Source organism: Cnephaeus nilssonii (assembly GCF_951640355.1).
Source record: "Cnephaeus nilssonii genome assembly, chromosome: 13".
NCBI classification, from domain to species: Eukaryota; Metazoa; Chordata; class Mammalia; order Chiroptera; family Vespertilionidae; genus Cnephaeus; species Cnephaeus nilssonii.
This window is the reverse complement of record NC_137084.1, coordinates 36,669,347-36,696,213: the sequence shown is the minus strand read 5'-3', so window position 1 is coordinate 36,696,213 and position 26,867 is coordinate 36,669,347. Positions and strand designations below refer to the sequence as shown.

At 42.0% G+C, this 26,867-nt stretch overlaps 1 protein-coding gene across 3 annotated transcripts in view; it reads right to left on the bottom strand.

Moving 5' to 3' along the window:
- Positions 1-26,867, bottom strand: part of SBF2 (SET binding factor 2) — a 369,973-nt gene that overhangs the window by 203,035 nt on the left and 140,071 nt on the right. For all 3 annotated transcript variants that reach the window (XM_079788328.1, XM_079788326.1, XM_079788327.1), the window contains exon 3: positions 14,621-14,758. In XM_079788328.1, the coding sequence (XP_079644454.1) occupies positions 14,621-14,758 (138 nt within the window). The remainder of the gene's footprint in view (positions 1-14,620; positions 14,759-26,867) is intronic.

Here is a 26,867-nt window from a genome sequence, read left to right as displayed (position 1 = left end):
GCAGACATTGCCTGTCGTCATCATCCCACCCTGAGTGGGATGATTCTGTTCTAGGGTCCAGGGTGGGACCCCATGTTCCTCACCTTGAGCCCTAGCAGGTCCTGGGACCCTCCCTCTGTTGTGACCCAAGGTCGGACTCCTCAGATCAAGGCCTCCCTGCTCTGAGTCCTCTGCAGGAAGTCAGTGTACCAGTGTACGTCACATCCGGTACCAAGCCCAGCAACTCCAAAGCCTGATGGCAGGGGCTGAGATGGATTCCATAGGGTCCTTTAGCCCTGCCTCTGATCCATACTTTGACAGGGCTGGGCCTCCTGTCCTCTATGAACCTGAGTCTGCAATCCTCAGACCAAGGGTCTGACTACCCAAGTTCCCTGAGGAGGTGGGCGGGGCGGGGGGGGGGGTGCAGTTTTCAACATACAAACAGGAAGCCCAACTTCGGGAATTTAAATTCCTGCCTCATTCACCTTATACTGTTAAACCCCAAATCTAGATACTATACCTACTATGATCACCCCCAAGATTTTAAACAAAGCTAAGATAACCAGTTGAGCAACTCTATTCATTAAAGACAGCCTAAAGGCAATGATTTCAACCTTGAAAACAGAAAGCTGGGGAGAGCCACATGGACAGTGGAAAAAGGGGGGTGAGATGGAAAATTTCTCTGGTACAGTGGTCGGCAAACTGCGGCTCGCGAGCCACATGCGGCGCTTTGGCCCCTTGAGTTTTTAGCAAAGGCCAGTTTAGGAGTACCCTAGTTAATAACAATGTACCTACCTATATAGTTTAAGTTTAAAAAATTTGGCTCTCAAAAGAAATTTCAATCGTACTGTTGATATTTGGCTCTGTTGACTAATGAGTTTGCCGACCACTGCTCTGGTAGTAGCCAAGAAGTGAATGGTTTTCAAGGTGCATAAGAGCAACCTGTACTAGGGAAGCAGGATGATTCACATCTCCACAGAGACAATCACATTACCTTGAAAAGATTTTAGGTAAATCTTATGAAAACTAGATAACGGTGAAGAATGAGAAAGAACAATGAAACACTGAAATGGGTGGCCTAAGGAAACGTTTAGAGGAAGCATCATCTCCCTACAATGTGACCCATCAGAACTGAACAGGGGGTCAATAAGTTTGAGAAGGCTTAGGAGTGCTAAAGAAATGCCCCCTTTCTCTTACCAAAGCATCTCGGCCTCCTCACCCCTCCCCATGGAAGTGTCAGGATGATGCTTTGTGATGTCTAAGTTTCTCTCCCAGAGCTACCATTAGCTGGAGGAGAGGCTTCCTGATTAATTAAAGCCTAGGGGGTGTGGCCCCTCATTGTCCTAGAGAACAGCATATGTTCAGGAGGTCTGGGGTAGGGCCCTGGGAAATTTTGACATGGTGAAGATGACCAGGAAACCACAAACTGCTAGCGCAGTTATATAACAACCAACCCTATTCACCAAAAGAAAGTAAAAGAGGAGGAAGCCCTGTTAACCCAAGTCCAGTGTCCAGGATGAAAGAACCACACCCAAACTTCTCCTCCTCTTCTTTAGTGGCATATGCCCAAGACTCCCTGGTCTTGCCTGGCAGATTCCATCCTCAACCCATACTTTTTCTCATGAAGACTTTTTTCCCTTTCAGCCCAGCCATTTCCCCACACAACAATGTCCTTCTGTGCTCACTCTGTTGTCCTTCCAGGTACTAAAAACATCCATGGGGGTGAAAAGATGTCTTTAAGGGAGTTCAAAGAAAACAGCCTTTCCAAAAATTCCTACCCCTTCAAGAAAACCTACGAAAGCTAAAAAAGCCAATAATATGTGGCCATTATCACAGGCCAAATGAGGAACTGAATAAAAATGATCCAGAAAAAGACCAAGACAATGTAGAAAAATTTACCACCTCGAGTGATAACTTGGGCAGCCAAAGTGATAACTTCAGTTATCTCAAAGAGACAACTTCAGAGCAAGGCCAAAGACCTCAGAACTATCTATGAAGTCTCTGAAGTCTGGCCTGCAAGAAATGCTGACAGTGTAGAAGCCAAATTTTACACTTACAGGGTATACCAACAGTGATGATTAAAATAAAATTGATAAGTGGTTCACTTCCAGTGTAAGCATAATTTGCACACAATTTTTATTAAATTTATTGGGATAACATCTACATTATAAAAGACCAGGGGCTGTCACATCCTAAACAACCAGATGGATGACCGGTCACCAGGCCGGCGCGGGGGTGGGGGGGTGGGGTTGGGGGAACAGGGGCAGGGCAAGGTGGCCGTGGCGAAGTTGTTAGCCTCCAGCCCAGGCCGGATGGAGGCCTAATGACCTCTCCGCTGCCTCGGTGGCTGTGGATCAAGCCCGGAGAGAGAGGCAGGACCTGATCAGCAGCTGCTGCAGCTGCTGGTGAGGCGCAGAGAAAGAGAGAGGCAAGGGCTGATCAGCAGCTGCCATGGAGGCTGCAGATCAGGCCTGGAGGCAGAGGCAGGCAGAGGGGTTAGAGGCAATCAGGCAGGCAGGCAGGTAGAGGCAGTTAGGGGTGATCAGGCAGGCAGGCAGGTGAGTGGTTAGGAGCCAGCAGTCCCACAGGGATCGGGCCTAAACTGGCAGTCGGACATCCCCCAAGGGATCCCTGATAGGAGAGGGTGCAGGCTGGGCTGAGGGAACCACTCCCACCCACCCCCACCCTCGTGCACGAATTTCATGCACTGGGCCTCTAGTGATTGTATAAAGAAAACTGATATATATAATTAGAAAACTATTCAGTCATAAGAAAGAATGAAATACTGACATTTGCAGCAACATAGATGGATCTAGAGAGTATCATGCTAAGTGAAATAAATCAGATAGAAAAAAAATAGAACTGTATGATTTTACTCATATGTGGAATGTAAAACAGAAAGCAATAAATGAACAAACAAGATAAACTCAGACAGAGACAACACTATGGAAGTTACCAGAGGGGAAGGTGGAGGAGGGAGAATATAGAGGGTAAGGGTCAAATATATGATAGAAGGAGACTAGACCATGGGTCGTGACCACACAATGCAATATACAGATGATGAATTATAGAATTTTATTCTTTTTTTAAGTTTTTTTTTTTTTTATTGATCTCACCCCCAACTGCCCTCCCGCCAGCCTGATCGTCCCTAACTGCCCTCCCCTGCCGACCTGATTGGCCCTAACACCCTGCCAGCCTGATCTCGCCACGAACTGCCCCCTCTCTTGCTGGCCTGATCGCCCCTAACTGCCTCTGCCTTGGCCCCCACCACCATGGCTTTGTCAGGAAGAAAGTCAGACGTCTGGAAGATGGATGGTTGACCTGGTCTAATTAGCATATTACCCTTTTATTAGTATAGATAGATTATATAGAATAGGATTGCTTAAATGAGCGGGGGGGGGGGGGGGGGGGTGGGGGGGTCTTTTCAGCAAGAGAAGATGCTCTTGGCAGACAAAAATACATAATCCCTAAATCTGGACTGAGAGCCAGCCATATGCACCATACTGCCAAGCCAGTCATTAAAAAATTGAACCGCTTTCTTACACCTTACACCAAACAGCTGTTGCCCTTAAAACCCCTCCTCAGCCCCCACCTTAGGTTCTGCCTTTACAGCTCACCCAGATTAGATTCTGATTGGTTGGTTTCTATACCAGTCAAAAGCTCCGCCGCTTAGGCAGCCATTGGTTCCTCACAGTTCACACAGATTTGGTTCTGATTGGTTGGTTTCTATGCCAGTCAGCGTCTCTGAGCCTATCTCCGGGCCAAATCTCTGGGTCTGATATGCAGCCGCTGCGGCAGCTGCAGATCAGGGCCTGCTTCTCTCTCCAGTCCTCTCTCCTGGCCTGATCTGCAGCCTTCACGACAGTTGAGGATTAGGCCCTGCCTCTGTCTCTGGGCCTATCTCTGGGCCTGATCCGCAGCCTCTGCAACAGCTGCGGATCAGGCTTTGTCTCTCTCTCTCTCTCTCCAGGCCTCGCCCACAGCCATGGCAGCTGCTGATCAGGCCCCGCCTCTCTTTCTCTCCGGGCCTCACCAGCAGCCGCAGTGGCTGCGGATCAGGCCCTGCCTCTTTCTCCGGGCCTCTCTCTGGGCCTGATCCCCAGCCACTGCAGCAGTGGCGAAGCCTAACAACCTCGCCCCACCCACCTTGCTCCACCCACCCCCGCCACCCCACCCACCACCAGCCTTGCTGTGATAGGAGCCCATGGGCTGTGGGGGAGGGACCGAGAGGTGCTCCATGCACTTCCTGGTGACTGTTCGTATGTCTGGTCGTTTAGATTGTGACGGCCTCTGGCCTTTTATAATGTAGACTAGTGGCCCGGTGCACAAAATTCATGCACGGGGGTGGGAGGGTTCCTCAGCCTGGCCTGCACCCTCTCCAATCTGGGATCCCTCTTGCAATACAGAACCACTGGCTCCTAAGTGCTCACCTGCCTGCCCCTAACTGCTCTCCTGACTTCCTAATGCCTCTAACTGCTCCTGTGCCAGCCTAATGGCCCTAACTGCTCTCCCCTCCTGGCCTGATCCCCCTAACAGCCTATCTGCTCTCCCCTCCTGGCCTAAACCCCCTAATTGCCTATGTGCTCTCCCTTCCTCTCCGCACCTTCAGACCCTGGTGCAGGAGTGCTGAGAGCTCTTTGCTGAGGCCCTGCCCCGTCCTGATGCCCCCTATAGGCCAGGTGGTGCCGTGGGCCTACACATGCTTCTGCTGGGGTTCTCCTGCGGCCCGTCTTGACGCCCCCCTCTGGGCCCGGCGGCACCATGGGCCTGTGCACGCCTCCACCAGGGGGGCCACCCCTGGCGGCAGCCTCATATCCCGGTGGTGCGAGTCCCTGCCCCCATCCCCGCCCAGCAGCTCCTGCCTGTGCATGCCTCCATCGGGAGTGGCCTCTGCTTTCTAGGCAGCGTGACATTAGCGTTGGGCAGGCCTGTGCGTACCTGCGCTGGGGGCAGAAGTCCCTGACCCTGTCCCCGCCCACCAGCTCCTGCCTGTTGACCGGTCATGACTGGGACACCATTAGGATCAATTAGCATATTACCTCTTTATATATGTAGATTGTAAAACTTTTAGCATAGTGCCTGGAATATGATAAACCTTCAATGTATCATAAGCACTAAAATATTTTTTCTGACCCATAAGCGTTTTGCCTGAATAGCCCATTTTTCTTTCCCTTAGTCTAAGTCTTAGCTCTTGTGTTTTAAATGTCCACTGAGTCCTTTAAACTTTACAAGACTTAATTCTAGCTACCCAGTCTTCAATTATTAACTCTTTCATTGAACTGGTTCTACCATATGGTACTTTGGAATATCTTTATACTTAAGTTTTGGTTTTGCCTCCCAAGCTAGATTTTAAGCGAGTGAAATGAAGAAACATATGTTATGCCTGCTAAGCATCTCCCTCTTTATTACCTATTTACTTCCCCAAAGTATCCTCATTTATTCCCACCTCTTTCTTTGATATTTTGTTTCCTAACATACCAAATGTCTTTACTGCAAATTTAATTAGTATTATTGGTTCATAAACACTTTTTAAAATGCATTTAAAAGCTTGGAGGTGATACAACTAAATAAAAAAATTTAGATAGGTCTATCAATTTATAAAATCCTATATAATAAAACCCTAATATGCAAATTGACTGAACAGCAGATTGACTGGTCGCTATGACGCATACTGACCACCAGGGGGCAGATGCTCAACGCAGGAGCTGCAACCTGGTGGTCAGTGTGCTCCCACTGGGGGAGCAGTACTCAAGCAGAAGCCAGGCTCACAGCTGGTGAGCCCAGTGGCAGTGGCAGGAGCCTCTCCTGCCTCCACAGCAGGCGGACATCCCCCAAGGGATCCTGGACTGCGAGAGGGTGCAGGCTGGGCTGAGGGAACCCCCTCACCCCCAGTGCATGAATGTCATGCACTGGGCCTCTAGTATGGCAATAAAAAACAATCTCACATCTATCATAATTTACTGATTACTTTTAAAAATTTACAATCACATTGCCTGGTTGAATAATTCCGGAAATATATTATCCAAAGTTTTATATCAAAGATTTGCTGGTGATTTGTGAGAGTGCATTGTATCATGGAGAGATAAAAGTCAACATTTTAAAAGTTGCACAATTATACTTTGGATGGTGTGTGTCCCTAAGTTCCTCCTCTACTCAGGCTTCCAAATAATGTGTCATATTATATCTGCTATGAAGTAATTCACACCAAAAGAATTAAAAGATCTATTTTTGAACTGGTGATATGATCCAAAAATAAAAGAAAAACACATTTTTAAACAAACAACACAGTTGCGTATTCACACTAAAAATGGGAACATTACTGATGACCTATAAAGGAACATCATTTGGGTTTTTATTTTTTCTTTCAAATTCTACCTCCTTGGTTTGTAACATTTTTTGGGACCAATTCCAAAATTCATTAACTTTCTGTTCTGAGCACATAAAAGCTGTCATACAATTCTGGTTAATACACATTACCCTGGCACAATTATACAGGAGCCAGAATTTTTATAACTTATTTATATTTTCAGAATCGTGGGAAAACTTATAAGAAGCAGCTTCTAAACTTCTACTAACTGACTATAAAAACTAAATAAATTAGCCCTAGCTGGTTTGGATCAGTGGATAGAGCATTGGCCCGCAGAATGAAGGGTCCTGGGTTCGATTCCAGTCAAGGGCACATACCTAGGTTGCTGGCTCCTCCCCGGCAGGGCACGTGCAGAAGGCAACCAATCAATGTGTTTCTTTCATATTGATATTTCTCTCTGTTTTTCCCTCTCTCTTCCACTCTCTCTAAAAATCAATGGAAAAATATCATCAGGTGAGGATTAAAAAAAATAAAATAAAAATAAATAAATTATATTTTTAGTCAAATTAAAATGGCAAATGGGAAAGTATCTGAGCTAAAACCAATAATTTTTTTAAACTCTGATTTCAAATATACAAGAGCTCAGATCTTAGTTTCTAATATTCTGTACTCAAATGTGCCAGGGATGCTCGGAGAAATGGCTGATTTCAAGGCTGAGGAATGGAAGGAATAAGATGAGCCTGGATCAGCTTGTCATAACATAAAGTAAAACAAGCTTTTTTTAAAAATGATAGGGCCATGTGAAAATAATATAGGAACAAGTCTGAAGGAGTACCTGTTGGTCAGGTCCAGGATAATCTGTGCATGAACATAAGTAAAATCATTAACTACATACTATCTAAGAAAAAAAGAAATTGGACCACATGAGTTTATATCTCAGACAGACGAGGTGAGAATGCTCTTTGCTTATAATAAAATGTCAACTACTGACTGGTTAAAGGTAGAGGGTGTATGAAGTTAGAAAAACATTATTTTACAACCATCATAATAAAAGTTGTCACAGGCAAGATTCACAACTAAATGCTAAATCTAGGGGGAGCATGATAAATGAGTAATAGAATATTTGCACAGTCTTACAATGTCTTCTTAAAGTGCCTTGCTTATTAATTACAAGCAAAAAAATTAGCAACTGTACAATAGAGATATCTGACAATCACTTGACCAGGTACCCAAAATTAACATCATCAATGGAGGCAGATAGATAGATAGATAAATATTGTGTACTTCCAGATGTGTTCCCTTAGAGCAGGGATGGGGAACGTCTGGCTTGTGGGCACTATAAAGCTCATGAAATCATTTAGTCTGGCCCTGCTAAGGCAACTGCAGGTGGGATCTGAAATTCAATAAATTTAGGAGCTTTTTTCATAGCAGCATAAATGTATATTAAGTGAATTATATTAAGTGAATGATGTTATAAATATCCAAATGGCCCTTGGCAGAAAAAAGGTTCCCCACCCCTACCTTACAAGGAACCCTTATGAAGAACATACTTCGTATCCCAAATGTCAGTAGTATTCCAACTGTTGATGTATAACCTGAATCTAAAGATGAGAGACATCAGAAAAACACAAAACAATAAGCATTTTATCAAAAGGAGCATGGGGACCTGCATTATTTGCAAATGTCAATATCATACAAAAGGAAATGCTGTGCAACTATTCCATTTGAAAAGAGACAGAAGAGGATTATATTAAATGCAATACATGATTTTAAACTGCATCCTGACTGGGGGACATAAAAAAGAGCAGTAAAGGATACAGAACAAATGACAAAATTGAAATATGGATGGTGTGTTAGATAAAAGTATAATGCTGATGTTAAATTTCCCAAGATTGATAACCATACTATGTTTATGTATGAAATCATACTTATTCTATTAAAAATAATAAAAACATTATCCTATCTAATAAAAGAGTAATATGCAAATTAACCGTCACTCCGCAACAAAACTGGCAGCGCCCAGTCCTCTCAGGCCCACGGAGGGCTGCTGCTGAGAGCAGGCAGCATGAGGGCCCAGCTGTTGGTCTGGGAGGCACCTTCCGCAACCAGCCGCGACCCGGGCAGTGGCCTGGGAGGCCCCTTTGCACCCCCTGCGCGATCAGCTCCCAGCCATGACCCGAGCAGTGGCCTGGAAGTTGGCACACACCCCCGGCGCGATCAGCTCCCAGCCGTGACCTGGGCAGTAGGCCTGGGAGGCCGTGCGCACCCCCGGCGTGATCAGCTCCCAGCATCGACCTGGGCCGTAGGCCTGGGAGGCGGCGTGCACCCCCGGCGCGATCAGCTCCCAGCCGCGACCCGGGCCATAGGCCTGGGAGGCGCCTTCGCACCCCCGGCACGATCAGCTCCCAGCCGCAACCCGGGCAGTGGCCTGGGAGGCGCCTTTGCACTCCCCCGCGCGATCAGCTCCCAGCCGCAACCCGGGCAGTGGCCTGGGAGTCGGCGCACACCCCCGGCGCGATCAGCTCCCAGCCGGGACCTGGGCAGTAGGCCTGGGAGGCGGCGTGCACCCCCGGCGCGATCAGCTCCCAGCCGCGACCCGGGCAGTGGCCTAGGAGGCAGCCGCACACCCCTAGCACAATCAGCCCCCACCTGTAACCTGGGCTGTTGGCCTGGAAGGTGACGCCCCCCCCCCCCCCCCCCGATCCGCTCCCAGCCCCGATCTGGGCCGTAGACCTTGGAGGTGGCGCACACCCTGGTGTGATCAGGTCCCAGTGGCGACCTGGGCAGTGGCCTGGGAGGCGGCCGTGCACCCCTGGCGTGATCAGCTCCCAGCTGCAACCTGGGCCATAGGCCTGGGAGGTGGTGCACCCCTCACAATCCGCTCCCAGCAGTGACCCTAGCAGTGGCCTGGGCAGCGGCTGCGCTCTCTCCCCCATCCCTTCCCTCTCCCTACCCCCCACCGCTGCGCGCGATCTTCTCCTAGCCTCAGCCTGGGCTGTGGGCCTGGGAGGCGCCCGCAACCACCTATCCCCTCCCCCCGCCCCAGTGATCAGCTCCCATCCACAGCCGGGGGGGTGTAGGCCTGAGAGAGAGCTGTGCCCCCAAGAGCTATCCCTTCCCTGGGGCAGCCTGGGGTGTCAGCCTCCAAAAGGCCTGCGCCCCCATGGAGTGATCCCACACACACACACACCTATAGCCTTGGAATTTCCCTTGCCCCCAGCAGAGTGATTAGAGACAGAAAATGAATAAAAGGAGAAAAGAAAGAAAGGACAAAAGATGAAACATCAAGAAAAAGAAAGAGAAGGAAAAAAGGAAGAAACAACTACATGGTATCACCTTTCCAAGGTCTCATGAAATTCCTGTTTAACGAGTTTATTTTATGACACTTTTAGTTTGGTTTTACATTTTTTACTGGTTTGTCAAGACCACGGCAGGTACACTGTCCAATATGTTAAAGAAAAATCCCTATCTAATAAAGAGGGAATATGCAGGGGAGGGCATTTGGGGGTGACCAGACTATCAGGGGAGGGCAGTTGGGGACTATCGGGCTGGCAGGGGAACAGTTAGGCATCAATCAGGCTGGCAGAGGAGTGGTTAGGGGGTGATCAGGCTGGCAGGCAGAAGTGGTTAGAGGCAATCAGGCAGGCAGGCGAGTAGTTGGGAGCCAGCAGTCCTGGATTGTGAAAGGGATGTCTGACTGCCTGTTTCAACATGGCAGTCGGACATACCCTGAGGGGTCCCAGATTGGAGAGGGTGCAGGTTGGGCTGAGGGACAACCCCTCCCCCCAGTGCATGAATTTCGTGCACCGGGCCTCTAGTTTATGATAATAAAAAAATGGGGTAAAGTGTTAAAAAAAGGTGAATATGGGTAAAGGATATATAGATGTTTGGAATATACTTTTACCTTTTCTGTAAGTTTAAAATTATTTCCATATTAAAAGTTTGAACAATATCCAAGAATTCCTAGAACCTCTTTACACCTGCAACACTGTCTGCTTTTTTCTTTATCCTATATAAGAAAGAGGTAATATGCAAATTGACCATCACTCCAACACACAAGATGGCTGCCCCCATGTGGACACAAGATGGCTGCCACAAGATGGTCGGCAGGGGAGGGCAGTTGTGGGCGATCAGGCCAGCAGGGGAGGGAAGTTGGGAGGGCAGTTTGAGGTGATCAGGCCTGCAAGGGAGGGCAGTTTGAGGTGGTCAGGCCTGCAGAGGAGGGCAGTTAGGGGTGACCGGGCCTGCAGAGGAGGGCAGTTGGGGGCGACCAGGCCTAAAGGGGAGGGCAGTTGGGGGGGACCAGTCCTGCAGGGGAGGGCAGTTGGAAGAGACAAGGCCTGCAAAGGAGGGCAGTTAGGGGTGACCAGGCCAGCAGGGGAGGGAAGTTGGGGATAACCAGGCCAGCAGGGGAGGGCACTTAGGGGCGACCAGGCTGGCAAGGGAGGGCAGTTAGGGGCAATCAGGCCGGTAGGGGAGCAGTCAGGCGTCGATCAGGCTGGCAGGGGAGTGGTTAGAGGATGATGAGGCTGGCAGGCAGAAGTGGTTAGGAGCAATCAGGCAGGCAGGCAGGTGAGCGGTTGGGAGCCAGCAGTCCTGGATTGTGAGATCGGGCCTAAACAGGCAGTCAGACATCCCTCGAGGGATCCCAGATTGCAGAGGGTGCAGGCTGGGCTGAAGGACACCCCCCCCACACACACCCCCGTGCATGAATTTCATGCACCGAGCCTCTAGTTAAGGTATAATTGAGAAAATTGTAAAATATTTAGAGTTGGTGATTTGATATACAGATACATTGTGAAAAGGATTTCCCCCACCTAGTTAACTAACACATCCATCACCTCACATATTTACCTTTTGTTATGAGAACATTTATGAAGTACTCTCTTAGCAAACATCAATTATACAATACATGTTATCACTAGAGTCACCATATTTTACTACAGATCCTCAGACCATAATTTTCTTATAGCTGAAAGTTTCTACTCCTTTACCAACCTCTCCCTATTTCCCCAAATCCTCAGTCTCTGAGACCACCAATCTATTCTCTATTTCTATGAGTTTGACTTTATTTCCCCTTAGGAGTCTACATATAAATGATACCATGTACAATTTATCTTTCTCTGTCTGGTTTATTTCACTTAATATAATGCCCTCAAGTTCCATCCATGTTGTCATAAATAGCAGGATTTTCTTGTTTCTTGTGGCTGAGTAATTTTCCTGTGTGTGTATGAGTGTGTGTAACATCATTATCCATTCAACTGTTGATAGACACTTAGGTTGTTTCCATGTCTTGGCTACTGTGAATAATGCTGCAATGAACATGGGAATACAGATATCTCTGTGATATCCTGTTTTCATTTCCTCTGGATATATAATCAGAAGTGAGATTGCTGAATCAGGAGGTTCTATTTGAAATTTTTGAGGAACCTCCATAATGTATTCCATAGTGATTGCATCAATTTACATTTTCACCAACAGCCTCACCAATACTTATCTCTTGTCTTTTTGATGAAAACTATTCTAGAAGAATTAGATGGTATCTCATTTAGTCCTGATTTGCAGTTCCCTGATAATATTGAACACCTTTTCATGTACCTGTTGCCATTTGTATCTTCTTTGGGAAAATGTCTATCAAGGCCTTTTAATTGGATTGCCAACTTTTAATTGGATTTTTTTTGTTATTATTGTATGAGTTCCTCATGTATTTTAGATATTAACCCCTTCCAAGATAATTTGTAAATATTTGCTCCCATTCTGTAGGTTCCTTTTGATTTTGTTGGTTTCTTTTGCTGTGTAGAAGCTTTATAGTTTCATATAGTAGTCCCACTAATTTTTGCTTCTATTGACATTTGCTTTGAGTGTCAAATATGAAAATTCTTTGCAAAGACCTTCATCAAGGTTACCCCCAAGTTTTCTTTTAGCAGGTATTTGGTTTCTTGTCTTAGATTCAAGTCTTTAATCCATTTTGAACTTATTGTTGTATATAGTGTAAGACAGGGATCCAGTTTTGTTCTTTTACATGTGGCTGTCCAGTTTTCCCAATACCATCTACTGAATGGACTATCCTTTCACCATTCTATATTCTTGGTCCCCTTGTCACAGGTTAATTGACTATATAAGCATGTGTTTATTTCTGGGCTCTATATTCTGTTCCACTGACCTATGTGTCTATTTTTATACCAATACATACTGTCTTGATTACTATTATAATTATATAATATATGCTCAAATCACAAAGTGTGATGATTTCAACTTTATTATTCTTTCTCAAGATTACTTTGGCTATTTGGAGTCTTTTATGGTTCCAGGGTTGGGGTTTATGGTGAGACATTGTCTTAGCCTTTTCTAATCATTTCAGTGTGGGTATTTTCTTGTTTGCTTCTTGTATAGGACTTGCTCAGCAATTTCTGAATTTCTTTTGGTGGGAATTGCTTCATGTGTAGCTGTAGATTCAATGTGTCCATGGAAGGAAGTGAGTTCAGGAGCTTCCTATGTCACCCTCTTGGACTGGAACCCCCCTACACTGTCTTCCTAAAGTATTACTTTTCTGGCAGTTTATTGGTGGCGGGGGTGGCGGGGGGGGGGGGGGGGGAGAGAAGGGTTGATAGTAAAGGAGGAAGGAGGGAGAAATTAAATAATCACAGCTAATTTCATTACACAATTCTAGAAAGTTGTGAAGAGACTCCTCAATAATATGAAAATAAAAGAAACTGCTGCATTCTCAGCACTGACTTAAATTCTAAAGATCAACATGGATAAAAACAAAAGGTCACCTAAAAAGGAAAAAGAAACTCTGACTAGAGAACACTCTTTCTTATTTAGACTGAATTGATCGAAATAGAAATTTGATTAGTTATTTGTTGGCAACATCCACCCAAACATTATTCAGGCTAGAGATGACTATAGTCATAAACTTAAAATTTTTCTTTGTTCATTGACCATAGAATCCTTCATTTCAAATATAAACAACGGATTATGTTAGTCTGACAGCTGTTAAATATTTGACATTAACTATTCCTTAGTTTGATTCCACAATCAAAATGCTTCTGATTTTGATACAGCTTCACACAAAGATCTGACAAGAAGAGAATGTGTTGATGATGCTTGTTCTATATAACCTTTTAACTTATCATTGTAAATTAATAAACTAGCATGCTGGTTTTAATAGATCAGTCTAATTAACTTGGATAATGTAATTCTGCATCACGAAAAGTGATTTGTCTCCCCTTGTAGAAATCAGATTTCTACATCTAGAAAACTCATATCTTGGAATTTAATTAAAGTAACCAAAACAACAAATGCTCCTTTGTGAGGCCATTTCAGAAAGAAAGCCAACCTTTTTCCCTGGTGGTAATACTCATTCATTTGTATATAGTAGACAGTACAGCAAAAATGCAAATTTACTCTCTCAATATCCTCCAAATTCTTTTATAATTACAAACTCTTTCTTGTATTACCGAGCCTTGAAAGCAAAACAAATAACCATAAGAAAAATATTTTCTTCATTCCTTTTCAGAGGAGTGGGATTTGCATGCAATCTGACTTTCTCAAGGAGTCAACCCGTATGAGACTTAAAGAAGAAATCAACAATTTGAGAACATGCTGCACATGGGTTTTCAGGGCACCTATCATGAAAATTATATTGCCTAATGCCCAGAATCATAAGTGCCAAATGGTACAAGGTAGGGGTTTCTACTACAACAGCCCCAAGCTAGGCAGTTCCTAGTACCCAGAATTCATTTCTTGTTTACTCTTCAGCCATGAAATTACATAAGCTGCCCAATACGTTGTCATAAATTCTTTCTTGCATAGAGGATATATATCCAGTTGCCTGAAACTAAGAACCCCAATTAATACACTGAAAAATCAAGGATTTTCAATTTCTATAATTGTAGCTTATAAATTTCAGTTCCACCATCTTGCTACTACCACCACTAATCATAATGAGGTATATTTACTTAGATTCCTCAAAAATAATATCAAGAATTGTGATAAGTAATCTATAGATATTCTGATTAAATACTCTATATATATTCTGTGAAAGATCCCCTCAGGAGAAGGACTGATAAGGAAAACGGCAAGTTCACCATGAGAGGATACAAAACTTCTTAAATTCACACATATGCTGTTCTAAGAAGCATTCAGATGGTGATTTTTATTTAAAAGAGAACAAACTTAGATGTAATTGTTGTTGTTGCTCTCAACAGTATAGTAATGCATTCTTTTAAAAGTAGCCCAAAGAACTCAAGCTGCAGTTCTAACAAATATGGCATAAACAAAATCCTAGATGTAGTCCTTTTGACTATACTTTGGCTAGAAAAGTTGTCATACCTGAAGATTGATCTCCGCCTCATAGAAGGTTAGGCACGAGCAGTAATGTCGATCTGAGTCAATATCTGTCAGGACCACCACAAAAAACGTTGGCTGCTTCCTCTCTCTGGACAGCTGCCACCCACTGGGCTGACAAAACTAAATGGGATAGAAAAATATTGTCATATTTTAAAAGTATTATAATGAAAATTTATTATTTACAGATCTCTGAGAAATGTTAAATGTCCCCAAAATTTTAAAAATTTCCAGCTGCTGTGACAATACCTCAACCAATATAAAAATTTAAAAATATACAGATTCATTATGTAAAATACTTTAACTAATGTGCATTTACATTTTTTGAGAACAGCCTAGATATTCCACAGATGCTACTCAGACCTAGGATGGCACACATAGGAACAAAGCACCAAAATGAGAGACTTTCCCCCGTTGGAACAGATCATAAAGTAAGTTGAAGATAAAGTGCCAAGTCTCTGTCACTGATGGAAAACAGAATTATTTTTAAATGTCTTCATTAACCTAAGCGACTTCAATTCAGTACAATAAAAGAGATATCTTGTTCATCAAGACAGACCACATTTTGGGCTATAAAATACCCTTTAACATATTAAAAAGAATAGAAATTATACAATGTACATTCTCAGACCACAGACGTAAATTAGAAATCAGTAACAGAAAGATAGCTGAAAAATACTTAGAGATTAAACAACACACTCCTAAATAACACATGGATAAAAGCAAAATCTCAGAAGAAATTTTAAAATATTTTGAACTAAATGAAAATAAAAATACAACTTATCAACATTTGTGGGCTTCAGCAAAAGCAGTGCTTAGAGGGAAATTTATAGCATTGAATGTATATATTAAAAAAGAAAACTGATCTAAGATTCTACCTTAGGAAACTAGAAAAAAGAGCAAATTAAATCCAAAGTAAGCAAAAAGAAAAAAAAATTTTTTTTAAACTAGAGCAGAAATTAATGAAATAGATAACGGAAATTCAAAACAGAAAAATCAATAAAACCTATAGCTGGTTCTTTGAAAAGATCAATAAAATTGACCAGACACTAGCCAAGCTAAGAAAAAGAGTAGATACAAATTACTACTATCAAAAATGATCCCATGAATATTTTTTTAAAATAGTAAAGAAATATTATGCATAACCTCATGCCCACAAATTTGATAACCTAGATGAAAGACATAATCTGATAAAATTTACAAAAGAAGAAATAGATAATCTGAATAAGCCAATATCTATTAAAGAAATTGATTCAGCCATAACTGGTTTGGCTCTGTGGATAGAGCGTCGCCCTGTGGACTGAAAGGTCCCAGGTTCAATTCCGGTCAAGGGCATGTACCTTGGTTGCGGGCACATCCCCCGTAGGAGGTGTGCGGGAGGCAGCTGATCGATGTTTCTCTCTCATCGATGTTTCTAGCTCTCTATCCCTCTCCCTTCTTCTCTGTAAAAAAATCAATAAAATATTTTTTTAAAGAAATTGATTCAATAATTAATAACCATCTAAGACAAAGTATCAGGCCCAAATGCGTTTACTGATAATTCTACCAAATATCTGAGGAAGAAATTAGACCAATCTATACAAACTCTTCCAGAAGGCAGAAGCAAGGGAAATACCTTTCTAACTCATTCTATGAATCCAGCATTACCCTAAATACAAAAACCAGGAAAATAAATTACAGGAAAAAAACAGACCAATATTTCTCATGAACATAGATGCAAAAAATCTTCAAAATACTTGCAAGTCAAATCCAACACTCTATGAAAAAATTACATACCACAACCAATTAGGATTTATTCTAGGTATGCAAGGTGGTTCAACATTTAAAAACCAACTAGCCTGGCCAGTGTGGCTCAACCTAGCTTGAGCATCGACCTATGAACCAGGAGGTCATCCAGGTCAGGGCACATGCCTGGGTTGTAGGCTCAGTCCCCAGTGTGGGTGTGAAGGAGGTAGCTGATCAATGATTCTCTCTCATCATTGATGATTCTGTCTCTCTCTCCCTCTCCCTTTCTCTCTGGAATCAATAAAAATATAAAAGCCTAGGTGGCGTCATGCCCTCGCGCAACACCGCCACAAGATGGCTGCCCTCACCAAAATGGCCGGCACAGGAGGGCAGTTAGGGGTGCCCAGGCCTGCAGGGGAGGGCAATTGGGGGCGACCAGGCCTGCAGGGGAGGGCAGTTGGCGGCAACCAGGCCTGCAGGGGAGGGCCGTTGGGGGCGACCAGGCCTGCAGGGGAGGGCAGTTGGGGGAGACCAGGTTGGCAGGGGAGGGCAGTTGGGGGCGATCTGGCCAGCAGGGAGGGCAGTTGGGGGCCATCAGGCCGGCAGGGGGGGGTAGTTGGGAACAATCGGGCCGACAGGGGAGGGCAGTTGGGGGCAATCAGGCCAGCAGGGGAGCGGTTAGGGGGCGACCAGGCTGGCAGGCAGAAGTGGTTAGGGGCAATCAGGCAGGCAGGCAGGTGAGTGGTTAGGAGCCAGCGGTCCTGGATTGTGAGAGGGATGTCCCAGACTGGAGAGGTTGCAGGCCGGGCTGAGGGACACCCCACCCCCGTGCACGAATTTCGTGCACTGGCCTCTAGTATTCAAATAAATAAAAACCAACTATTCACATCAAGAAGCTAACCCCCTCCAAGCACATGATCACATCAATAGATGCAGAAAAAGCATTTAAAAAATTCAACACCTATTAATGATAGAAACTCTCAGCACACTAAGAATACAGGGAAGTTTCTTAACTTTAATGTACAGATTAGAAAGAAGGAAATGTAACTATCTTTGTTCTCAGATGACATGATTGTATGTGTATAAAATCTGAAAAGGTCAACAAAAAGTAATTGACATGGAAGTAATATGGAAGTAATAAGCAATTATAGCAAGGTTCCAGTTTACAAGGTTAATATACAAAAGTCAACTGCTTTCCTACATACCCAACAATGAACAAGTGTTATTTGAAATTAAAAATGCATCCTGGCTGGCTTGGCTCAGTGGATAGAGTGTCGGCCTACGGACTAAATGTTCCCAGGTTTGATTCCAGTCAAGGGCACATGTCTGGGTTGCAGGCTTGATTCCCAGCGTGGGGTGTGCAGGAGGCAGCCAATCAATGATTCTCATCAATGATGTTTCTCTCTCTCTCCCCCTCTCCCTTCCTCTCTAAAATCAATAAAAATATATTTAAAAAAATACAATACCGTTTATATTAGCACCCCCCTAAAATAAAATGAAATACATTAGCACCTCAAGAAATAAAATATAAATCTAACAAAATAAATAAAAGATCTATATGTGGAAAACTACAAAACTTTGATGAAAATAAAAGAACTAATTAGAGAGATTCCATGTTCATGGATAGGAACACAATATTGTCAAATGCAATCCCAAAACAAAATCCTAGGAAGTCATTTTATGGGTATTGACAACCTGATTTTAAAGCTTACAGGGAGAGGCAAAAGACCCAAGATGGCCAACACAATCCTGAAAGAAGAGAACAAAGTCAGAAGAATGGCACTATCCAACTTCAAGACTTACCATAAAGCTACAATAAGTAAGGCTGTGTGGTATTGGTGGGGGAAAAAAGAGAGACAAATAAATCAATCACACAGAATGGAGAGCCCAGAAACAAACCATACAAATACAATCAACCAAACTTGATAAAGAAGCAAAGACAATGCAGTAGAGAAAAGATAAGCAATCTTTTCAACAAATGGTACTGGACCAACTAGATAATTTATATACAAGAAAATAAATCTAGACACAGATTTTACACCCTTCACAAAAATTAACTCAAAGTGTATCACCAAAATGTAAAACGCAAAACTATAAAACTCACAGCAGATTACATAGGAGAAAATCTATATGACTCTGTTCAAATGACTTTTTAGATTATGACACCAAAAGCATGAACGATGAAATCATCATTGATAAGCTAGACTTCATTAAAATTACAAACTTATGCTCTGTGAAAGAAACTGCCAAGAAAACAAGAAGACAAGCCAAGGGCTGGGAGAAAATATTTGCAATAGACATATCTGATAATGTATTATTATTTAAAATATACAAAGAATTCTTAAAACTCAATAATAAGAAAATGAACAACCCAATTTTAGAAAAGGGTAAAAACTCTGAACAGACACCTCAGCAAAGAAGATTTATAGAAGGCAATAAGCATATGAAAAGATGTCCAACATCATAAGTCATTAAGAAATTGTAAATAAAAACAAAATACTATTACACACCTATGGTAATGGCTGAAATCCAAAACACTGACAATACTAAATTGTCAAGGATGTGAAGCAACAGGAACTGGAAAAATAAACTGTGGCACATCCACACAAATATTATTCAACATTAAAAAGAAATAAACTATCAAGACGCAAGAAGGCATGGAGAAACCTTAAATGCATATTACTAAGTGAAAGACCCCAATTTAAAAAGGCTATATATGGTATGATTTCAACTATATGACATCATGGAAAATGCAAAACTATGTAGATAGTAGAAATATTAGTAGTTGCCTGGGGGAGGGGGTGGTAGAGAATAGATAGAACACAGGACTTTTAGGGCAGTGAAACTATTCTGTACGATTCTGTAACAGTGGATACAACACAAGAGTGAATTCTAATATAAACTATGGACTTCGGTGACAATGATGTATCAAATCAATGTAGATTCACCAATCGACTGTAACAAATATACCACTGTGTGGGGAATACTGACAGTGTGGCAAGCTGTGTGGGAGTAGGAAGTGTATGGGAATTCTACATCCTTTCTGTTCAATTTTGCTGTGAATCTCAAACTGCTCTAAGAAGCAAAATCTTTTTTACAAAGATATCTTGAAGAAGAAAAGATATCATGATTAGCAGTATTGTTTAAGAGATAAAACAGCAACTGTAATGAGCTCACAATATAGCAGCGTTCTATGCCATATTATTTTCTGATACTCTGCTTAATAACTGCATAATCTGGCATAATTTATTTAATCTCTCAGTGCCTCAGTTTCCTCATTTATAAAAGGTAGAATATTAGTACTTACCTGCTACTAATCTTGGAAAGCTTACATAAATTGACATATGCGAAGTGCTCAGTCAGAATGGCCTCTGGCATATAATTCAATGAAGTAAATGATAGATTACTATGATTATTACCTCCTTGGTTCCAATCTCTGTTTCTATCATCATATCTATACAACTTTCTCATTCTGTACCAAATTTTTCCAAAACCTGTCTCTCCTTTCATTGCCTCGTTTACTCAATCTAGAAAGACATCCAAAAGGTGAAATTTGGATGATTTCCTACATTTGGAGAGATATGTTAATTACATTCACAACTTCTCTGCAGAATGAAAAATTCTACTAGACCAATAGATTTTAATGTAACAAAGTATAAAAAGTTTGCTGATGTGTTTACAGATTCCACACTACAACTAACCTTTAAGAAATGACGATTTATTAAATTTTGGTGTGGTATTCAAATAAGAGTCCCATAATTATCTGAAAAGGTTATTAAAATAATACTCCTCTCTATCCAAGTACATATTTGTGAGACCTGATTTTCTTCATATACTTTAACCAAAACAAAATACGGCAAGAGCTTGAAAACAGAAGCAGGTATAAGAAGCCAGCTGTCTTTTATTAAGCCAGTATTAATGATATGTACAAAAATAAAAAACAATAGCACTCTTTTCCCTCTTTTTTGTTTTGAAAATTATAGTTTTTTTCATAAAAATATGCTATTTAATGTGCACTGGTTTATTGTTATTCTTAAATGAATAAATTGCTTTACATTTTTCTAGTTGTAATTTCTAATACATAAATGAATAGATAAAACTACATGAACAAAACTCCTTAAGGATCATCAATAAGTTGAGAGACCCAAAAGTATGAAACCTGTTATTCCAGGGAAATATGTGTTAACTTGTAACTAGCCTTGGCTTAAGCTACTTGGGTAGCAGAAAGGTATAAGCCTGGTAGAACTGGGGAGTTTTATCAGGTTACAACAAAACCCAGAAGTTTCTTTCAAAATCTTCTTTCTCTCAACAAATGTCTTTCCTGAGTTAAATATATTTTTCTAAAATGAGTTTCAATCAATTTCAAAATCAGGAAACAGGTGTCTGTGCTTGGGTTGTAAAATAATATAATGACTTATACAGCCTGCATCATCAAGTCACCTGTACAACCAAAGACTCTTCTGAAACAAAGTGAATCCACTCTGTAAATTAATAGCAAATAACCTTATTCTCTTAGAGGTCGTCATTCATTATTATTAGCTGCTCATTAGGCTTTGAAAATGGTAAAAAAGGTATTTCACAAAATTTAAATAAAACTATGTAGGTTTTCAATAAGGATGAAAATAAATCTCTCTATGTTAGTTCCAATTCTATAAAATATACAGACTTCTCAAATCAAGGGTACCAGCCACAGAGTTCACAAATAAAATAACTTTTACAAGCACATAAATCTATCACTTAGATAAGTAATCAGATATTTTGCTGCTTAAAACTGGAAAAAGCAACTCTTAATGTACTCAATTTTCTCAAATGGTTTACAAAAACATAAAATATAATTTAAAATTACAGAATAGCCAAAAATGCCCATAGCAATTTTGTGACAAATTTAAATGATCTCTCAAACATAAAATATTGTAGAATGTTCTCTGGGTAACAGTCACTCTTAACATTTCTGAAGACCTTCATCTATATCTATAAATTTACAGCTTACTGAAACACATTTTATTGGCTAATTTTTATGTAGAAATTAAAGATGTCCCTTGTTTATTAAAAAAAGCCTATGGGGGGGTTAGATATATGTACTTACTATATGTAATACTTTAAACAATAAAATAAAATTTAAAAAAAAAAACTGAAAAAAAGAAGAATATTCCCTCTTCTAGCAGAAAATAATCTACATTAATAGAAGAGAAAGATGCAAATTGACTGTACCTTCACAACGCCCACCAGCCAATCAGGAGTGAGTATGTAAATTAACCCAACAAAGATGGCAGGTTAATTTGCATATGCAGGCGCCGAGCGGCCGGGGATGGGGCGCTTGCATCATCGCCATGGTGATGGCGCAGGTGTTCCACAACACCCCAGCCACTCTGGGCCTCTGGGCAGCGTGGGAAGGTGGAAAGGTGGCTCCGGCCGGAGTGAAGGTGGTGCCGGCAGCCAGGGGAAGGAAGGCCCATACTTATATGAATCTTCATGCATCGGGTCTCTAGTAAACACATAGCATCCACAAGGAGAATTTGATTCTAGATAGTAAGACCTCCTTAGTTACTTAAGTGGCCTCATTTCCCTAAGTATACAATATAACAGGGATTCTCTTAAATTCTGATTTTTTAAAAAAGTCTAACAGTAAAACTTTTGGGAAATTCCACAGATCATTTTTCAGATTCAGTAAGTACTTCTTCAAAACTAAACTTAATGTGACCACAACTAAGATAGTAATGGTAATTCATGGTAAGCTTGGTCAGATATTTTTCACTAAATTTTTCACAAAGAGGCTGTCAAGATAGTCATCAGCTAGACACTGGTTACATGAGATCCCTTATTTGATACTTAAATTACAGTTATAGAAAGGAATTCTTTTATACTCTACACAAAAGTATGATTGTAATCATACTCCATAGGAAATTTTGATGCTGTATTCTCAAATGAGAATATTAACACAAATATCCAGAAAATAAATGATAGCTCTTAAAATTGAGTCTACACATAGGTTCCTCAAAGGATGAAAATGTCAGTTAAATGTCTACCTTTCAAAATCACTGTATCATAAGATTAAGTAATAATAGAATTTAGGGTATCAGGAGATGTTCTCACTATTTAATGAGATGTACTCATAGGATTTAGACAGACTTGAACTATAAAAATGCTAGCTGATTAAATCATTTCAAATCTTAACTAAAAGTATGCTGAGGAAGTAATAAACAATGAGGGAGTGGACACAACAACTCTTGAACCTGAGCTCAAGTCACATTTCTGACAGGAATGTAAGAGAATGTTTAGACAGCTGGAAACAGAGTAGTCACTAAAAGATAGTAAGCAGAATGATAAGCATTAAACAAACAGGATAAAAACAGGATTTTATGCTCCCCAGTGTCTTCATTGGCAAACGGGGAGAAAAATGCTATCACAGGTGCAAAAGTGTTTAGAATTGACTGTCATAACTTATTCACCTACACTTTGCCCTTCTTTTTCAAGTCACTGAGGAAATACATCTATTTGGGGTGATATTATCTGTGAACACCATGACAAATTATATTGTTTTCAAACATACATGTGTCTGTGCAAACAACTTCTGTTTATGACTACTCCCATCTACCTGAATCTCATGATTTCACACAAAACAGGCTCATAAAAAATTTACAGCATATCTGGGAATATGGAGATTCCTTTTCGGGATGTTATCTGTCTTTGTTCAGCTTCAGTTTTCTATAAGACCTTGGCTACCCTAAAAACAAATGATACTTCAAGTTTGCAAAGTTAGAACTGACAGACACTACTAGACTCCACACATTAATGCATTACAAATACCAACATTGTTTACATGTTTCTTTAGTTGTCCAAATGTATGAAAAAAATCATCTGCCAAATAAACCACTCATCTGCAAACAAACCTCCAATATTCCATCATATATATATATCCTATCTAATAAAAGAGTAATATGCAAACTGACCATCACTCTTAACACACAAGATGGCTTTCCCATGTGGTCAAAGATGGCTGCCCCCATGTGGACACAAGATGGTCACCACAAGATGGCCAGCAGGGGTGAGCAGTTGGGAGGGACCAGGCCTGCAAGGGAGGGCAGTTGTGAGCGATCAGGCCAGCAGGGGAGGGCACTTAGGGGTGCCCAGGCCTGCAGGGAAGGGCAGTTGGGGGGGACCCAGGCCTGCAGGGAAGGGAAGTTGGTGGGGACCCAGGCCTGCAGGGGAGGACAGTTAGGGGCTAACAGGCTGGCAAGGGAGCAGTTAGGCATCAATCAGGTTGGTAGGGGAGTGGTTAGGGGGTGATCAGGCTGGCAGGCAGAAGCGGTTAGGGGCAATCAGGAAGGCAGGCAGGCAAGCAGTTGGGAGCCAGCAGTCCTGGATTGTGAGAGGGATGTCCTACTGCCCTACCGGGATCGGGCCTAAACGGGCAGTCGCACATCCCTCGAGGGGTCCCAGATTGGAGGGTGCAAGCTGGGCTGAGGGACACACACCCCTGTGCACGAATTTCATGCACCGGGCCTCTAATATATATATATATATATATATATATATATATATATATATATATATATATCCTACAAGATTCATTTACACATGATGAAACCAATGCTATGAGATGTTAAGATCATATAGCTAGTATGTAACAAAGGCAGGACTAAAATTCAAGTCTCTGTATCTCTAGGAACTATCTTCTCACTGAATTATCTTTACCAATCACCTTATGGATATTATTTTATATTAATATAAATTCATGGTAGACAAATTTTAGAAGAAAAATGAAATAAAAACTGAGTTCTTTTTTTTCCTAAAAACTAAGTTCTTTAACATGCAACCTTTCCTTGCAGCATTTATTTCTGAATGTATGTAATCTACCTAATAAAAGAGTAACATGCTAATTGACTGTACCTTTGCAATGCCCACCAGCCAATCAGGAGTGAGTATGCAAATTAACCCAACAAAGCTGGCGGGTTGATTTGCATACGCTGGCACTGAGCGGCCGGAGGCGGGGCAGGACGCTTGCGTTGTCGTCATGGCGATGATGCAGGCGTTCCGCACCACTCCAGCCGCTCAGCGCCTCTGAGCAGCGTGGAAAGGCAGAAAGGCGGCTCTGGGACTGAGGAGAAAGGCAGCTCTGGCCAGAGCAAAGGCGGTGCCAGCAACCAGGGAAAGGAAGGCCCATTCCTGCATGAATCTTCGTGCATTGGGCCTCTAGTATTTATATAAAAGGGAACATACATACACAGCTATGAGTTCTGTTTTTCTCCACATTCTATAACATCTACATTTTCTCATTTACTTTCCTATTTTGAAGGAAATTATTTTTGAGGACCAATATTATAACATATTATAACATCATATAGGTATACAAAAGTATCATAACTTAGCCAATCCCTTATTGCTGGTTGAGTAAGGTGTTTATAGTTTTTAAAATAACTAATGTCGGGTTAATCATGGCATTTTATAAATCTTTCCAGGCATGTCTCATTATTTTCATAGGGAAGGAGAAGTGGTTTTGTAAAGCACAACCAAAATGAGCACAAAAATGTTTAATTACCCTTGAATTCCTTTTAAAGGTTAGGCAACCCCTAAATTATTTTGTTTTGCTGATAGATTTCTAAAGAGGACAGAAAAGAAGTGACAACAAAGAACTGTTGTTGTGAGCAATATTCTGACCAAAGAAGAACTAATTTGTAAAATAAAGTAACAGAAACATTAGGAGACTGAAATCTGTTGCCAAGCCAGGCCATGGCAATGTCAGGTGTGTGCCGACATTACCATATACAGATATTTTTCAAAAGTTCAGAGAAAACATAGTGGTCATAAGCCTTTGGAAAAGAAGCCAATTTAAGATTTGGGAAACTCTCCAATGTTCTGTTGCCATAAAATAATAGGCATTATATATATGTCTATTTTTAATGGACAGGGTTTTGATGAAGTATACTTAAAAAAAGACTATCCAAGCCAATTTGCTTTAAATGAAGCTTAATTTAAATGGGTCATCTATATTGCTTTTTTTTACAATCAGATACTTTATGACAACTACAGAACATTATATTGTCCTCATCAGTACAATAGAACTTTTACTATGCATTGTTTGCCTAGAGAATAGGCAGATGGCTTATTAGTTATGGTTATTAGTTACGTAGGCAGATAGCCTATCTAATAAAGAGAGAATATGCTAATTGATCATCATGCCTTCACAAAGATGGGGCGCCCACAGCCAATAAGGAGGGAATATGCTAATTGACTGTCAGACCCTCAAAGATGGTTTGCCCTGAAGGGCGTCCTGGATCAGGTGGGGGTTCCCTTGGGGTGTGGGGCGGCCTGAGCGAGGGGCCTGTGGTGGTTTGCAGGCCGGCCACGGCCCCTGGCAACCCAAGCGGAGGCCCTGGTATCTGGAATTTATTTTCCTTCTACAATTGAAACTTTGTACCCTGGAGCGGAGCCAAGCCTGGGGCTCCCTCCGAGGCCGGCAGCCATTTGTGTTGGGGTTATAATTGAAACTTTGTTGCCTTAAGCGGGTGGGCCCCGCCAGGGTGTGCGGAAAGCTTTGCTTCCCCTGTTGCCGGCGGCAACCCTGGCCTGCTCTCTCAAGCTCCATTCTGCCGCCATTTGTTTGAATTTGTTTACCTTCTATAATTGAAACTTTGTAGCTTGAGTGGAGGCTTAGGCCTGCAATGGCTGGCAGAAAGCTTGGCTTCCTCTGTTACCTAGGAAACCTTGCTCTCTGTGGCTGTAGCCATCTTGGTTTGGGTTAATTTGCATACTCGCTCTGATTGGATGGTGGGCGTGGCTTGTGGGTGTGTTGGCGGTATGGTCAATTTGCATATTTGTCTATTATTAGATAGGATAAAAGTAAATGTATGTCAATAATAGTACAAACTTAGGAGGTGTAAATGGAGAGAACAGTAGTACTGTATAGTTCATCCTATCTAATAATTGACAAATCAGGAAGGCAGGCAGGCAAGCTGTTGGGAGCCAGCAGTCCTGGATTGTGAGAGGGATGTCCGACTGCCCGTTTAGGGATCCGACTGCCCACCGGGATTGGGCCTAAACGGGCAGTCGGACATCCCTCAAGGTGTCCCAGATTGGAGAGGGTACAGGCTGGGCTGAGGGACAACCCCCCTCCGTGCACGAATTTGTGCACCGGGCCTCTAGTATACTATAAGGAAGGTGGCATAGTATCTCTTGAAGGCAGAGTGTGGTAATTTGAACACAGCATAAGTTAAAGATGTATAAGCCCGAAAAATAACAAAAGAGTTAAAGCTCATAAGCTAACAAAGGAAATAAAGTGGAATAATCAAGAGAAATACTTGATTAAATCTAGAAAGAAAAAAAAAGCAGAACATAAAGGCGGGGGGAAGACCAATGAGATAAATAGAAAACAAAATTCAAAGTAATAGACTCAAGCTTAACCATATTTATAATCACATTAATGGCAGAGATAATGAGAATGGATAAAAAGGCAAGACCTAACTGTATGCCGCCTACAACAAACACTTTAAATACAAAGGCCTGAAGA